The sequence below is a fragment of the Lates calcarifer genome, linkage group LG7_2 (assembly GCF_001640805.2).
Source record: "Lates calcarifer isolate ASB-BC8 linkage group LG7_2, TLL_Latcal_v3, whole genome shotgun sequence".
Taxonomy (NCBI): domain Eukaryota; kingdom Metazoa; phylum Chordata; class Actinopteri; family Centropomidae; genus Lates; species Lates calcarifer.
In genome coordinates this window covers 10792871-10809143 of record NC_066854.1, presented here as the reverse complement: position 1 = coordinate 10809143, position 16273 = coordinate 10792871, and the positions used below count along the sequence as shown (strand labels likewise).

The following is a 16273-nucleotide window of genomic DNA, read 5'->3' as shown; positions in this document are numbered from 1 at the left end:
AACAGCAGTCTCACCTGGTCTGTCACAGTCTACAGATGGTGTACCAGGTGGTGTCCTGGTTCCACGTCTCTCTTGTCCTCTACTGTCCACACACCAACAATATCCAGTAGAACTATGACACTAGAGCAACAACAATTTATGTCAAATTATGTTTGTATGTCATTTATGTTACTCAAAGTTACTTTAAAGTCATAAATGAAACTGTTTGAATGTATCTGTCACCAGATGCTTACCTGCTGTGGAACATACTGTCCATTATCATCACACTGAGGTACATAGGCTCCAAGTAGAGGATATCCCTCTGGACTGGTGGTCTGAACACTGTCTCTGTGATGTTCACAGTGAGTTTTAGGACGCTCTGGCTCATCTGGATGAGAGAGATACACAAGAACAGGATCAGGATCAGAACAGGAAACTTTGTACAGCATATTCTTTCAGAGAGTGTATAACATCAGATATGACTGAATCCCTCCTGTCATTTAAAATGGAGATTAATGCAGGATGTGGCCTTGACTATGTTTGTGGAAAGACCTACAAATGTACATTAAAAAGGTACATTTTAAAAGGGTGACAGACATGTTTATTTTCTCACTGTCACTCCTTCCTCTAAAAGGGTCATAAAATCCATCCAGCTGGTGTATAGCTGTCTTAACTTTTAGTTCATATGAAGAAAAAAAACATGCAGTGAGATGTGTTTGAGCCTCATGTTACTCTGGCCCTCTGTTGTCCTTTACTTTCAACTTCCCACCACACACTCCGTCTCATAGTGATATCACCTGTTTTTCCAGGCATTCCAAGGCTATGACCCAATGACCTCAACACTGCACCACTTACAAGGTTAGACACACACTGGCGTAAATGTGCTGTCTGTTTGACTTGTCATTGAGTTGAGGAATTAGGGGGTTCACAGGTCAATGTTTTGCAAGAGAGCCTTGGAGGGCCATGACATAATACACCTGCTGACGCTAGTCCTGTTACCACAGATAACAAATTAGCTTTAAATGCTTATGTGGGGCTGAATAGAGGGAGAAGTCTGTCTATTTGTGTAGTTTTCTTTTTTTCACCTGGTTTGTCACAGTCTGTGGGTGGTGCACCAGGTGATGTCCTGGTTCCCGCTCTTTCCTGTCCTCTACTGTCCACACACCAACAATGTCCACTGGAACCATGGCACTGTAAAATTAATTAATTTCACATAGTCCAATTTTTATGTTATTTTAGGTTAAATTCAAAAACAATATCAGTTCATCTGTCTGTCAATTAGCCATCATTCATCAGGTGCTGACCTGCAGTGGTATGTACTGTCCATTAGCATCACACTGAGGTACATAGGCTCCAACTATAGGATATCCCTCTGGACTGGTGGTCTGAAGACTGTCTCTGTGATATTCACATTGAGTTTTAGGACGCTCTGGCTCATCTGAGGAGGAAAACAAAACATTTATTTACATAAGGAATCTTTAGCAAACAACACAAATAGGCCAAAACTACAAGATAGTCCTGGTAAATCTATTTGACAGAACAAGGGAAGGTGGAAAACGTATGGCAAGGTATTGACACTGAAAAATGAACTTCAACCCCTATAGAAACTACAAAGTGTTTGCATTGAAAATTTCTGTAATGTTACCCCCACCCAGATATGCATGTTTCCACTTACTTTAGATGGAAGGAATAGTTCAACATTTTGGGAAATGCATTTACTCTCTTTCTTGCAGAGAAGTTTGACACAGACATGAGAGTCGTCATTTAATGTAGCCTGTGCAGCCTGAAAATCTAAATTTTGGCAAGTGCTTCCAAGCAATCTCACCTGGTCTGTCACAGTCTACAGATGGTGTACCAGGTGGTGTCCTGGTTCCTGGTCTCTCTTGTCCTCTACTGTCCACACACCAACAATGTCCAGAGGAGCCATGACACTGAAACAGCAACAGCAGTAACCAAAATAAATTATTTTCAGCTTCAGAGTTAGAGTTAGATTACAGGTATGAAAATAACATTTGATGGATTACACATAGAACAACACTGACCTGTAAAGGTCTGTACTGTCCATTATCATCACACTGAGGTACAAACACTCCAGGTATAGGATATCCCTCTGGACTGGTGGTCTGTACACTGTCTCTGTGCTGCTCACAGTACGTTTTAGGACGCTCTGGTTCATCTGGAGAGGAAAAATAACAAATAATGAATATGTAAAGCTAGGTTCTCACAAAAATAAACACATTTTATTGGTTCTCCACTGCCTTCCTGATGATGAGGCACACCAAAATGATGTCATCTGCATATTTTATGTGGTTTAGTGGCCAGACGTACCATACTGGATCAAAGCTAAGTATGGCTCTTAGAGGAGCACTCCAATGACACACTAGATTCAGTTAGTTCACAGTTAATCCAATTTAGCTTGCCAAAACTGTTGTGTAATGTCCTCTGTAGTTTTTGAGGAGCTTTGATAAGTGTGATAAACTAACCCTTGATGCCATAGTGATGTCATGGAGGTTATTTTACCTTGGGTTTTAAGGATAAGTTACAAACTGAAAGCGAAAGGTTCCCCTAATGCTGCACTGCATTTTGGGAAATGTAGGATCCAGTGTTTTTGGAGCTTGCTACATTAACCGAATATTTCACTAACTTTATGGAAATGAAACACAAAATAACTCAAATCCAAATTCCAAAGATTACAGTTATGTTTTCATATCTATATAAGGTAAAGATGAACAAACTATAAGGACATTTTAACTTATACACCAATCCTTTTATTGAACAGCCACTTATAGACAAAATGACAACAGAATGAGTACCTGGTCTGTCACAGTCCTTGGGTGCTGTACCAGGCGGTGTCCTGGTTCCTGCTCTCTCCTGTCCACTACTGTCCACGCACCAACAATGTCCAGTGGAGCCGTGGCACTGGAATGAATTATTAAACTTTTCAAAATCAGAACATCATTTCACTTGTGTCATCAGTCAGACATGCACTCTGTCAGTCAGTGCCCACCTGCAGAGGTCGGTACCGTCCGTCAGAGTCGCACTGAGGGATGAAGGCTCCGACCCTTGGCCGTCCACCAAGTTCCACTCCACTCTGCAGACTGTCTCTGTGCAGCTCACACTGGCTCTTTGGACGAACTGTCTGTCCTGTAGACAAACAATGATTTAAAAAAATAAAATAAAATTTGTATCATTCCTATCATACTTTCTGATAAGTTTCCATAAGAGTTTTGAAAAGGCTGCAAGATCTTAATGAAAGATCTCAGAACATTTAATACAAAGGGCAAACGGTAAAATGAAATGCTGGAATTATAGAAATATAGTAATAGTCCCTCTCTATATGAAACATTATAAATATATGACAGTTACAATCTGTATGAGTCTATTTGAGTCACACTGCATCACAACTGTGGCAATTTTACTGACCTTCCTGCTGGGAACAGTAGAAACCATCACCGTAAAAGCCAGGCTGGCACTGACACTGGAAAGATCCTAATCCATTGATACATCTGGCGTTGACGTGACATGGAGAGGAGCTGCACTCATCCATATCTGTGAAAATAGGGGGAGAGAAATAAATAAGCAACCACAATTGCAGAAAGTCATGCTTGGAGTCTGGAAACTCTCACTAACTCAAACAAAACAAAAATGATACATAAAACAACATCTGGCTGCTGGCTTGGAATAATTCAGTGGTATCTTATCAATATTTGGATGATTTCAAGGCTTTATGTAAAGTTTCGCATATCTGTCAAAGAGGTAGGAAGGGAGGGTTTAAAGGAAGTTCATCAAAAGTTCACACTGATAGGTGAAAGGAGGACACACACACACCGGCAGGACCGTGCTCCTCCACACATTCCAAAGCAACACACACACTGTGTCACTGCTCCATTTGTCTTTCACTTTCACCCCCTGTCCTGTCCAATCTCACCCTCTTGTTCTCACATTAGTCCTCTCATTCCCATTCTTGTTCTCACATTTGTCACCCATCCTCCCCTCTCACTGTGTTTTCTAGCTTTTGCAGCTGTGCCTTACTGTTTATGAAGAGATGTTATTCCTGTGTTCGGACAAATATGTGGGTCTCTTCCAAAAACTCAGCTCATTTTGGAACATGCAGCTCTACATGCTCCAAAATACATCTTAGGGGACCAACAAGTGCAACTGACAACCAACCCATGAAGGACAGGATGAGATCATGATGATGATGGGAGAATAACACTGTCAGCCTTTATGTTTAGTGGTCTTTGTTGGATATCTGTGTTGACGCAGACTTTCACATAAATGAAGGAGTGTCATGGAGCACAGCACAAAGACAAACCACTACAACAGGTTTGTCATTAATTGTAGACAATGATTAACAGGTGTTAAAATGTGTTGAAACTGTTAGAGATTTAGACGATCCCCTGAGTTTTCCTCTAACACCAATATGAGGTTGTTATTTTTTGGTTTTCAGTTAAATGTCTCAACAATTATTGGATGAGTTGTGAAATGAAATTTAGTACAAACATGTTCCCCTATGGATGGACTGTAACAATTCTTTCCAATTAGCACCACCACAGGTAAAAAAATTCACTCATCCAGTGAAATATTTCAACATCTACTGGATGAATAGCAAACTACATTTTGTACAGACATCAGGGGCGCTCACACAATGTATTTTAATGACTTTGGTGATCCCCTGACTTTTCTTCTAACATCACTATGAGGTTAATGTTTTTGGTTGTCATGAATTTTGGGTACATGACAACCATGTCCCCCTCCACAGTGAACTGTGATCTTTCAGTGATCCCTTAAAGCAAGACTATGTAACTTTTGCTGAACCACTAGTGTGGCTGTGTACAAACTGTACACTATACTGTTGTGACTTCAGTGCATTTCAGTCATTCCAACTTACCAACACAGGTACGCCCGTCGAAGCCAAACTCATAGCCACTCTGGCACTGGCAGCGGTGGCTACCAGGCAGGTTCACACACTGAGCATGAGCACCACATGAGCTCAAACCCTCAGCACACTCATCTATGTCTGCAGAGAGAGAAAAAGAGGGGATTTGAGACATAAGCTCATGAGCCACCAGGAATCCCTCATCTGACAACACATAGCATGCTGCACATGTGTATGTGAGTGTAAAAGCTGTAATTAAGGGTCATTACTGGTGCTTATAGAGTATATACATTGTGTGCCTGCTTGTTTGTGTTACCATAACATGTGCCCCCACACCTGGAGTCTTCACTACATTCTTACATGTGCTGTGCAATACAGTGGACAAAACCACACATAGACTATGTGAGAGAGGTGCAGAGGCCCAGCCATGGGAACTGCTGCTGAGCCTGGGGCTTTCCTAATGCTGTCAGCAGGAGAGAAAGACCTGCTGCTGGGCTAATAACAGGCCATGCACCAGCTTAACATCATAGAAGTCCCTGTTAAGTAGAGAATTAACCTGGAGGAGGAGGAGGGAGAAGTAGGATGGGACAGAAAGAAGAGAGGAGAAGAGGAGGAGGGGGGACGAGAGTACAGATGATTCCTTCCATCCAGCCTGTACTTGACCTCTTACATTTAATGGACACATGTTGATGAAACACAGACACACTGCCTTGAACCGTCTGTATCTTTGTCTGCATGTGTTTGTGTGAGTAAGTGTGTGAGGGAGGAAGACTCTATTAGACTAAGCAAAGAGAAGGAAAGCACCATTAAGCACTCTGCAATGTGCATACATTGTCACGATCCTGTACTACTAAATTACAACTTCCTCAGAATTGTATTCAAGCACAGTACTTAGGTATATCCCACAACTGGCACTACTCTATTATTTATTGGTGCTGGTACTGTCAGTGCAGTACTGAAACTTCTGTCTGGGACTAATGTAAAAAATCCCCTGCCAGGAGGATTTAGCAGCACAGATTGAGATGATTTTTTTTTTAAATCAACCAATTTCATCTTACAATAAATCCAGAGACAAAATCCCCAGTAACATTACTGAAGTATTTGTCTGTGTAACCAGAGACACACACACATGACAAGAACTGCACAGATTCTACAACACTCCAAATGTCCTGAATTGAGATTAATTGAGATGTGGATTATTCAACAGTAAAAGTCCAATGATTACAGCGACTGATTACAGGACAGCTTAACCAAACACACATGTAAACCCACTCCAGACAAATTCCCATAGGACGGTTTCCTCTTAGGAAGTGCCTCTCTTCATGTTCTCAATATTCGACATATGGATAAGGTTAGACACACATATACATGAGAGAGACACACAGACAGAGGGATGAGTGAGCGGATGTGTGTGCAGGGTTTTCTCATACCAACGCATGGCTCAGACGCATAAGACACTTTAAACAACAGACCTCAGACTAATTTCTGGGAAATCAGAGAGAGAAAAACAGCAGAGGAAAGAAAACCACGGGAAATCATTTGAAAAGAATGTTAAAGTCTTATAAATATGCAAAGAATGAAGTGACACTGTGCCACTCTACAACAGCATGGGTGGCACAGCAGGAGTCAAACCACAAACCCTAACAGTCTCTACTGACTAAATCTGACCCACTGCACCACTGAAATGCTGTTAGGTGTTAGGTTTCAAGTATTATTCTAAAAGTTGTTTTCCTGATCATTTGTCTGGTTTTGTGGTGAAATTGGTCTCCCATGCTTTAAAAAATGCTTTGTCTAAGTATACCTAATATTAGTATGGGTTTCACTGGAAAACCTTGTTCCCACACCATCTAATTATAATTCCAAGAGTGGCATTTGTATTAAGTTCAAACAGATTTTCTGGAGGTCTGGAGTCCGGTTGGTCATAATGTCTACATATAGTCAGTTACTCACAGGAACAGGACACATAAACCACCAAAATAAAATCAAATTCACATTAAGAATATCTGTATTTAATGATGTTAAAGTGTTTTAAGGTGGACCTTTTCTTTACCATCAAGGACATAATACCCAATAAGCAACTACACACAGACTTACACCTAAACAAAATCAAACAGCTTGCTTCCATCTCCTGAGGCCAGAGACCAATTTTGGTTCATTATCAAAGAGAGAGAGAGAGAGAGAGAGAGAGAGAGAGAGACTCTTCAAAGTCCTGAATGTGGCCGGGACGAGGGAGAGATGAGAGGGTGAGATACACATGGATGGGAGAAAAGACTGAGGGATAATTAGAGAGAGAGCGAGAGAGAGAAGGCGAGTAGGAGAGAGGGGTGGAGAACACACACATACACACACACACACACACACACGCACTATACACCATCAAAGAAATGACTGCAGTTTCCCACCTGTTGCTTCTCTACGAAACTCCTCCACACACACACTCACACACACACAAACAGACTGGTTGTACAGGGGCGTAGCTGTGACAGAAGGTGGCCGAGGTGCACCGGCTACCCCTGAAATCTGATGAACCACCCTTAGTGCAACATAAAACTACTTATCATCACTTTTACTGACTTTTACTCCCACTTTGTAATGACCTGAAATTTAAGAGAGCGTTATGTGTAATGTGATGAAAGCAGCTTCTTAGAGGGCGTTCAGGCTGAATATGCACGGGACCAACAATGTCCAGTTAGAGTAACAGATCTGTGAGTTTAAAGCCAGCAGTTTACTGCTTCAGTGGTTCGATGCGTCTTTGTTGCATTACGGGTATTGTAGGATCCAGCACTTTTGAAGGCTCGCGTTAGGGAAAGCCAGGACAACTTGGCCTCAGATGTGTCGATTTTGACCATTCTGTCTTTGGATCGATCTCTCAGACCCTCAGCTGTATAGATGTGCACTGATAAATAGCTGAGGTATTCCTTGAAAATCCTGGTCTGCATGGTTACAGAGTTACCCTCTAGTAAGGGGGCTACGTTTTTGTCTGAGTCAGAAGGTGCTGGCAGTATAATAGAACAACGTCTTCTGGCAAAAAAAACAGGCACAACTTGTGCTGTCATCTGGCAAACCACTGCACTGACCAATCAAATAAGTGCATGAGCACATTCCTGGTAGATGACTTTGTGACATGAACGCCACATTTCCACTGTTTACCCTGTGATCATGATGAAGAGAGATGATTGTGTTTGTGTTGTGATAAGTGTCTAGAGTTGTAAAATCCTGTCTGTGAGCGTTTGGTGTCTGATCAGCCTTTAAACACATTAATCTGTTACTCAAACTGGACAGTCTGAACAGAAAAAGATTAGACCCCAGTGTGACAGCTGTTAATATTAGGCTTTTATAAGATATTTATCTTACATAACAACTGTTCACAGTGTACAAACAGGCACTTGCAACATCAGATTCAACACTGGTGCACCTGGTATCTTAATGCACAGGCTGAGGCCCAGGCTATTCAACTCTTAAACTATGAAACGATTGCGCTGTTTATTGTAAGGTCATAAAATTGGAACCAACAAAGGCAGGATCCCACTGCACAAGAACACTAAATGAAACTTTAATCATCGCCATATGGAGATGAGGTGACAACATGTACACAAGTCTGGTTAATTTGCTCTCTCTCTCTCTCTCTCTCTCTCTTGCCCATTCCTTCCCTTTCTCATCGGTTCAATGCCTTAAGTTCTGCTGATTCTCATGACATCAATGGGCAGCTATTCTGCTCAGCAACCCCCCCACTAGAAAATCTGTCATTGGCTGGGATATTATTTCCCAGAAAGTGTAAGACCCTTGAAAACACACACACATGTGCACACGCACACACACACACACACACTCTCTCTCTCTCTCCCATACACACACCACTTAACCCATGTTTACAAAACCCCTGATCCCCCAAAGCTCTTCCAGCTGTGCACTGGGTGTATCGGTGTGTGTGCATGTGCATGTGTGAGATGTGTCATCAGAACCTTTTTAATCAACATGTTGACGTTTAAATGACAGAAACTTGGTCTGGATTCAAAACCCGAGGGAAAAAAAACTCCAGCCTCTCACTCTTTGTGTCTCAAACTCTTTCTTTTCCTCTACATCTTTCGAGGTCTCTTGTCTCTCTCTTGTCTCTTTCTGGTTTTCATCAGAAAGAGTGGATAAAGACAGCATGACCACTGTGTGTTGATAGAAAAAGAACATGACATATAGCGCATGCAGCATTTCCATACACATATCTATATGTGTATAGCCTGTTTTTCTGCTGGTATCTGGAGAGAAGATGAGAGCAAGTGATGCAAAAGAAGATATAAAGACATAAAGCGAGAGAGGCCTTGCATCTAATCAAACACGATTAAAAAGAAAGCATCCATCTGTGCTTAACTACCTATCGATTGAGATCAAAGAAACCTCCGAATGTCTGGCTGAGGTGCTGGATTCATTCACATGTGTGCAATAAAGATTGAGTAACCACGAAAAAGATACATTCAACTTCCAGACACGAATACAGATATAGTATGTGATGTATTAGTCATGGTAGAGAGTAAATAAGTTGAAATTCTCTTTCTAAATTCACTCACAGTTACAGTTGAATAAATAAAACACAACAGTACACGCACATGATGACTAGTTAAATTTCAGGGATACACACTATCTGCATTTTAATGCCACAGAACCAAACCAAGGTGGTTAAAATGCAACATTTTGTGGCTTTGGTTTTGTGTTCTGGCACCACAAAGCACTTTCAGGCACCAAACTAAACAATGAGTTCGGGCAATTTTCTCTCCACACTCCCATCATCAATGATTTTTTCTCATGCTAAAATCTGACTGAATATTACCTGGCCTCCATTCAGATTTAACCGCTTGACCAGCTCACTCTACAGGACAACCTCAACATCTGTCCATATGCAAGTTATAAATGTCAGTCATCTGCTTGAACAAACCAAACTAGTCAAACATTTAGAGTCAGCTCTGACATAAACTGTGGTGTAGTGTGTCTGCAGCCTTTGGTAGACAATGAACCCAGAAACAGCAGAGGTAATACAGACGTTTTAATATTGTTTTCTATGGTTTTTAATGTATAATTATGTCCTCTGCTTGCAGCATGTGTGTTAAAGCCAACCTCTGTCCGACTCTGTGCCGTGGTTTGGCTGAGGTTTCTGTGGCAACATTGCAACAATTACTAGGTGGTCTGGTTGCTAGTTGGGGTTCTGGAAGAGAAAACCTCACGTTTTCAACGCCTCCAGTGTGCTCGCCCATTTAAACCCTGACACCGATGGTCTGGAATGAATTTAAGCAGTCAATCAGATGCTTAGTTTTCAATATAATGAGTTGATTTTGGCCTTTTGTTGAAGACAAGACTGGTCAGTGTCATCCACCTGACGGATATTACTCTCAGGTAGTCTGTAGTGATAATGTCATTCCAGTGACACCTGGACCAACTTCACTCTCATTTGTTTTATGATATCATATATTCATTTCAGGTATGTCAAGTTTATGAAGTCAGATGAATTTCAAATTAGTTCCAATATAAATTCTTTTGAGGCTCATGTATTCTTATTCATGTGCACTCAGGGTTTAATATATTAAGATAGTTATAGTGATCAGCTCTATAGTAAATTTAATTCCAGTATTGTTTGTAATGAACGTCTGTGACCTGCAGGCGACGGGTCCATCTAACTCTGGTTTGACTCACCTCCAACTGGGCTGATCTTGTTGGTGATGGCGTATCTCAGGATCCGCTCCTCCTTGACGTACATCACAAAGACCCTCTCCATGGTGATCTGCAGCGTCTCCAGGGCGACGGCGCGGTTGTCATGTCGACAGTCACGGTAGGTGATATTCTGTTTCAGCTGGAAGGAGAAGGACTCTGAGCCTTGCTCTGCTGAAACAACTGAATACTCTCTGACGGAGGTGGAGGTGGCAACTGCAGGGAGAGAGAAATGTTTTAGGGGAAAGGGGCCATCAAATTTTATATCAAAAATGTGTCTCTTGTGGTTGTTATGGTTACCAGATGGGTAGTACTGGTAGGTCTCCTTGAAGGGATCCATGGTGACTTCAGCTCCAGGGGGCAGGAAGGGCACGCTGCCACTAACTACAGTATCCACGGTGAGGTGGTTGTGGTCGTCAAGGCCGCGGCCTGTCTGAATGATTGACAGGCGCTCGTTGCCGGGGTAAAAGATCACCTCTGCACGACGAGTGAACTCAGCACCTGGTAACACCGTCAGTCAACTCATCAATCAGTCATTACCTCTACTGTTTGTCTATTTATAGATTATTTTCATGACACATTGTTGCTGACAGACCAATGGAGCAGCTAGTTGCATTATCATAAAAAGTGGAATGTCTGAAGTTGTTACATTCACACAGAAAACACACACACAGACACACACACAGCTGTTTCCTATTAGAGAGGGGAGGTGGAAGCCTGATATCACATCACATCCCTGGAGACAATACAGCTGGCTGAGAGACTCTCACACACACACACACACACACACACACACCACACACACACACACACACAAGACATCTATCCCTGTAGAGGAGTTCCCTCATCTCTCTACAGATGTGCTCAAGAGTCAAGATGTACAGGGCAACATACTGAAACACACACGTGCACACACACAGTTTACCTGTCATTTTGAATCCTGCCTGACTGTTGGGCAGCTCCAAGGCAAACAGCCATCCGAACAGCTCTCCTATTGGTGCAACTGGCATCAGAGCCCATCCCACTGGCTCAGGTACCTGACCAATCAGCACAAAGTTTACAAAGGTCAAATCAGAGAGAATTAAATGTGAATGATGCAAGACAGTTTCAAAATGCCAGCAGAAATTAGATACTGAAATGTGCATATTCCAGCTCCTACCTCACTTATGGCAGTGTACGCTCTCCCATCTCCCACCACGATGTAGGCATGGAGATCAATGTTGTTCAGCTGCACCGGAGTCGATCCCACGGTCACAGTACCGCTCACCTTACCGCTGACACGCTGGGGAGCACCTGGAGGAGCAGCGCAGGGTTTACACCAAAAACATCGTTAACAACTGAAGAAAGGCTCATGCTACCGTTCACGACTACATTTAAAAACTGAAACACGATTAATGTTAATGGTAGAGGTCTTACCCTCAGGTAGACAGTGGCGTCCGTTTCCATAGAAGCCAGGCCGGCAGTGACAGCAGAAGCCTGTGGCATAGTCAGAGCAGAAGGCATTCTGGGAGCACTGCTGCTGGAATCTGGCACAAAAAGAGAAAGATTCATATGTAGGGCGTTGCAGTTTTTCCTCTTAATATTTCTCTCTGGAAATGTTCGTGTTAATAAATCAAGTATTAATATGAAATAATTCTAAATATTTAGGATATAATTTTCTTATACCAGCAGCATCAGATCTAGTTTTCACATACCTCGCACATGTTTCCTTATTCTCTGTAGTGTAGTGAATCACTGAGAGAGAGGAGAGGGAAGAAGACATTTTTATTGCATCACATATATAATCACATATATAATTAATGTCCTAATGTCTCAGATACAAGATTCTACTAAAATGCCAACAGGACATAACAGAGAGAGATGTATATGCAGACCAGTATGGTCATTTCCAATGTTCCAACAGAGGATTTATCTTGATCTCATCTGTGTATCTATACAGACAGAACATTGTTTCAGCATAGGCTGGATGGACGGAAAGGATGATAAAAGTGGAAAAGATGCAGGGAGATGAGTACATACACTCATGCACACACACTCATGTTTGGAGAGAAACCAGCTGTTGCAGTCCTGCCTCCCACACCCACTGATCCAGTTACACACACACACACACACACATATGCACACACACACACACACACACACAATGTGAGAGAGAGGGAGAGAGAGAAATTCCATAGGCATGTAAAATGTTTTCACACATATTTCAGAAGTCCAAAAAAAATCACAATAATTCAAAGTCACATATATATACAGTCATGTGTTTCTACAGTATATGTAGTTCCTAGAATCATGTGATGTTCTAAACACTTGGGGATGGTTGCTTTTTTGATTTAAAAAAAAATCCTGACACACAGGAAGTGATGCACTCTGTTCCTAATTCAGTTGGAATAAACAGAAGAAGAAAAAAAAATTGGGTAGTCAGTGAGAAAATGGTAGGCACTGTTGCTGAACAGACAAAAAAGTCTGAGAATCATATTTCTGGCAGCATTTCTCAGACCACTGAAATTACATTGTCTGAAAAGCGATTTAAGACTCTAAATGTCTCTAAAATGAAGCAGTTGACGAAAATACAAAGCTAAAACAGTATGACTCGTCACTAAAATTTTTCAAGGATTACCAATGCTGACTGCAGTGTCTTTTACAGGGTTCAAAACACCACATGGGAATTGCACAACCACCAAATGAGTGCTTCGCTTTCTCCACTGTCTCCCCGTCTATCTCTTTCTCTATTTGTCTTTTTGGCAAATAGCTGATTTGGAGTCAAAATGCAGAATGAACACAGGATGTCAGGATATTTTCTCAACAACTGCACACACAGAGGAGACAAATCACTGTGATTTTACACACACACATAAAAAATATATGCCAGTGCTGTGGCAGGGACCAACCAGTATTACAGTGTTCTTATGTTCTACGTTTCATTAAAAGTAAACCAATGAAAGCACTGAAATGTGGCATGTGTATGGGAAAATTGTGCTTTTTCTCAGTTTTTGTTAGACACACACACAAACATAGCTGTATATGTGCACATACTACACACTGTATACACACTTGCTTCAGAAATATCCATCTTAAGGTGTCATTTGCTCAGTATATTAAGTCTTAAAAAGGTGTGTTGTTTTCCTAAAAACAAGCAAGATCGAGATCGATCAGAAACTGATCGATCTGAATCTTTCTAACACTAAATGAGGGACTGGCTTTATTCTGGAAATACTGTCAATCCTTTCTGGAAAATATTCCATCTCTTGACAGATGTTTCTTTGTCTCCTCCAAGAAAAATACTGTGTCATCACTTCAACCTGAGCTAAATGACTTAAGATGAACATTTTTACTCACACAGACTTTTTGACTCTTATGCAACCAGGCAAGCTGACTGAGAGCACATTCTTATTTATGGCAAAAGCCTGTGGGAGTAGTTGCAGAGAAGGGAGTGTTGAGCACACACACACACACACACACACACACACACACACCACACACACACACACACACACACACACACACCTGGGAGCTGCCCGGCACAACGGTGGTATTGTACTGCCAGCTGCTGAGCAGCTCTGCAGCAGAGGGCGAGGTAGTGTTACCCTCCTGTTTCTCCCAGTGACTGTCCTTTCATACACTTCATAATCTCTCTCTCCTCTCTCTATATATATATATATATATATATATATATACACTGTAAATATATGTATATTCATATGCATGTATATTGTTTGTCTTTTACCTCCTGTGTCAAAATCAACATCTTCTTCATCCACGCTGACCACATGACCTCCAGGGGAAAGACGTGGTTCATTTCTGTGAGGGGGGTACACATCCACCACCTCCAGAGGAACCTACAGAGGGACACACAGCAGACATATTCTATGTGTAACTTCAAATATGTTTATCCTGTTGTCACTGAGTGCCAAGCCAAGACATTTAAATGTCTCCAGATGCTATGATCTGCACGTACTTTACATTATTGTATACAGTATGCAGGGTATCACAAGCTGCAGTTTTGCCAACATTTGTTATTACTACTATACTGTTTTCAAAACAGCATTCCATTATTACCACAGGATTTACAAAAAGTGACTACGATTTCAAATCATTATTACAAACCTCCGACAGCACTGCCAGTTTAAATTCTCCTTTTTCATAACCATTTTTGCAATAAGTGCATATTGCCACTCAGTGCTGTTGCCTGCAAGGGCAATCTCAGGAACTCTTGTCACATATTTCAAATAACATAGTCTAATATAAATAAATATGGAACACAAAAAAGCAAAAAAGATGCCAGTCTCTTTGGCCGACAGGCTTGCATGTTAACATGTTAATTCATTTCATTTTCAGGAAAACCTTTCAGTGTTACCTGTGGTTGCTGTGGATCTTCTTCTGCTGCTGCCTTAGGAGGACTAGGGGGAGCAAACTGCCTCTCTGCTGGCTCTGGACCATACCCGGGGTCAGAGGTCAACGGCACATCTTTGTTTTCATACAGCACCTGATGACCAGGATGCTCTGAAGGAGAGGAGGGAGCATCAGGACTTGCTGGTTGAAGGGGCTCTGAATGGTCACCACCAGCAGGGGCCGTCTGGAATTCAGGGTCCCTGCCTGTCAGAGGGTAATCGTCCTCTTCCTCTTCATTATCAGGGTCAAAGGTATTGTCTGGGTATTCCTCAAACTCAGCATATTCAGGGGTGGTGGTCTCCTAGAAGCACAAACCAAGACATAGAATCAGAGGAGTTTTCTACGCTCTTGCCCATAAACTGAATGAAAAAGAAAACAAATTACCAGGGGGAAGCCATGTCCTTTAGATGGTGAAGTAGCAAGCAGGCCACCAATGGATGCAGGAATCAATGTTGTCGAAAGAATTACGGTTCCCAGTGTGGAAAAGCCATACACCTGGTATTCCTGTATTTCCAACCCTGGAGAGCAAGAAACCAGTATGAGCACACAGTTCAGCCTGTGTTCATTTCCAGCCACACAGGTTTATATCTCTGTCTGCGTTACTAATGACACCTGTGCTTTTCCTGTTATAACATGACAGAATGTCTGCTGAGGAAAAGTTAATTATCTTCAGCTGTAACATACTCTAGCAACCACACTGGAGGCAATTAGTGCTAACACAACAGTGAATGTGAACAGCCTTTTGGAGCTAGCCTCATTTACTTTTATTAACTCAAGTTAGTGTTTGCTATCTTGTTAACTAGTTTACTGTCTTGGTAGCTAACTCTCACAATAAACACGTGTATTTACAGTACCGCATTCAGTTAAAACTGCCAGTTCAAGTGTGTTGCCCATTAGCAACAACAAGCTAACAGCTAATGAATAAATGCTTGTTGTTCAATTAGCCTGCTAGCTGTTTAGTATTAAGCTAAATACTGTAGCCTTCTCTTTGTGAAGTGTGAAGTTAGCATTCTTCTTTGGCTGTAAGTTAGTGTTTTATAGAAATAGAAAACTGACTTTTATGTAATGTAGTAGTTGTAGCAGTTTCAGGGGCTAGCCAGTATTTGCAGAGCTAATTCTCAGGCTAATTAGCATGTTGCCAGATGTGGCTATGAGGTACAGAGATCAGTAAAGAAGTTTCATACTTACTGGTAAAGGTTTTTAACACTCTGTTCCTCGCTCGTAACGCTGTAGTGAGGTCCCTCAATTCGGGAAATTAAAAAATAAGGAATTTCTCCTCTGCTGAAGCCAACTCTAGCAGGAAGCTCTATCTCAACATTATATGACTCCTAAAAG

At 41.7% G+C, this 16273-nt stretch overlaps 1 protein-coding gene across 1 annotated transcript in view; it reads right to left on the bottom strand.

Moving 5' to 3' along the window:
• nid2a (nidogen 2a (osteonidogen)) overlaps positions 1-16273 on the bottom strand; it is a 37030-nt gene that overhangs the window by 11811 nt on the left and 8946 nt on the right. Inside the window, 21 exon segments of the mRNA XM_051066123.1 lie at positions 15-120; positions 234-367; positions 1065-1170; positions 1284-1417; positions 1805-1910; positions 2022-2155; positions 2793-2898; positions 2987-3123; positions 3403-3528; positions 4871-4999; positions 10520-10765; positions 10850-11050; positions 11475-11586; positions 11709-11842; positions 11966-12075; positions 12244-12283; positions 14274-14385; positions 14904-15239; positions 15323-15385; positions 15387-15456; positions 16127-16266. Of these exon segments, the coding sequence (XP_050922080.1) occupies positions 15-120; positions 234-367; positions 1065-1170; positions 1284-1417; positions 1805-1910; positions 2022-2155; positions 2793-2898; positions 2987-3123; positions 3403-3528; positions 4871-4999; positions 10520-10765; positions 10850-11050; positions 11475-11586; positions 11709-11842; positions 11966-12075; positions 12244-12283; positions 14274-14385; positions 14904-15239; positions 15323-15385; positions 15387-15456; positions 16127-16266 (2782 nt within the window).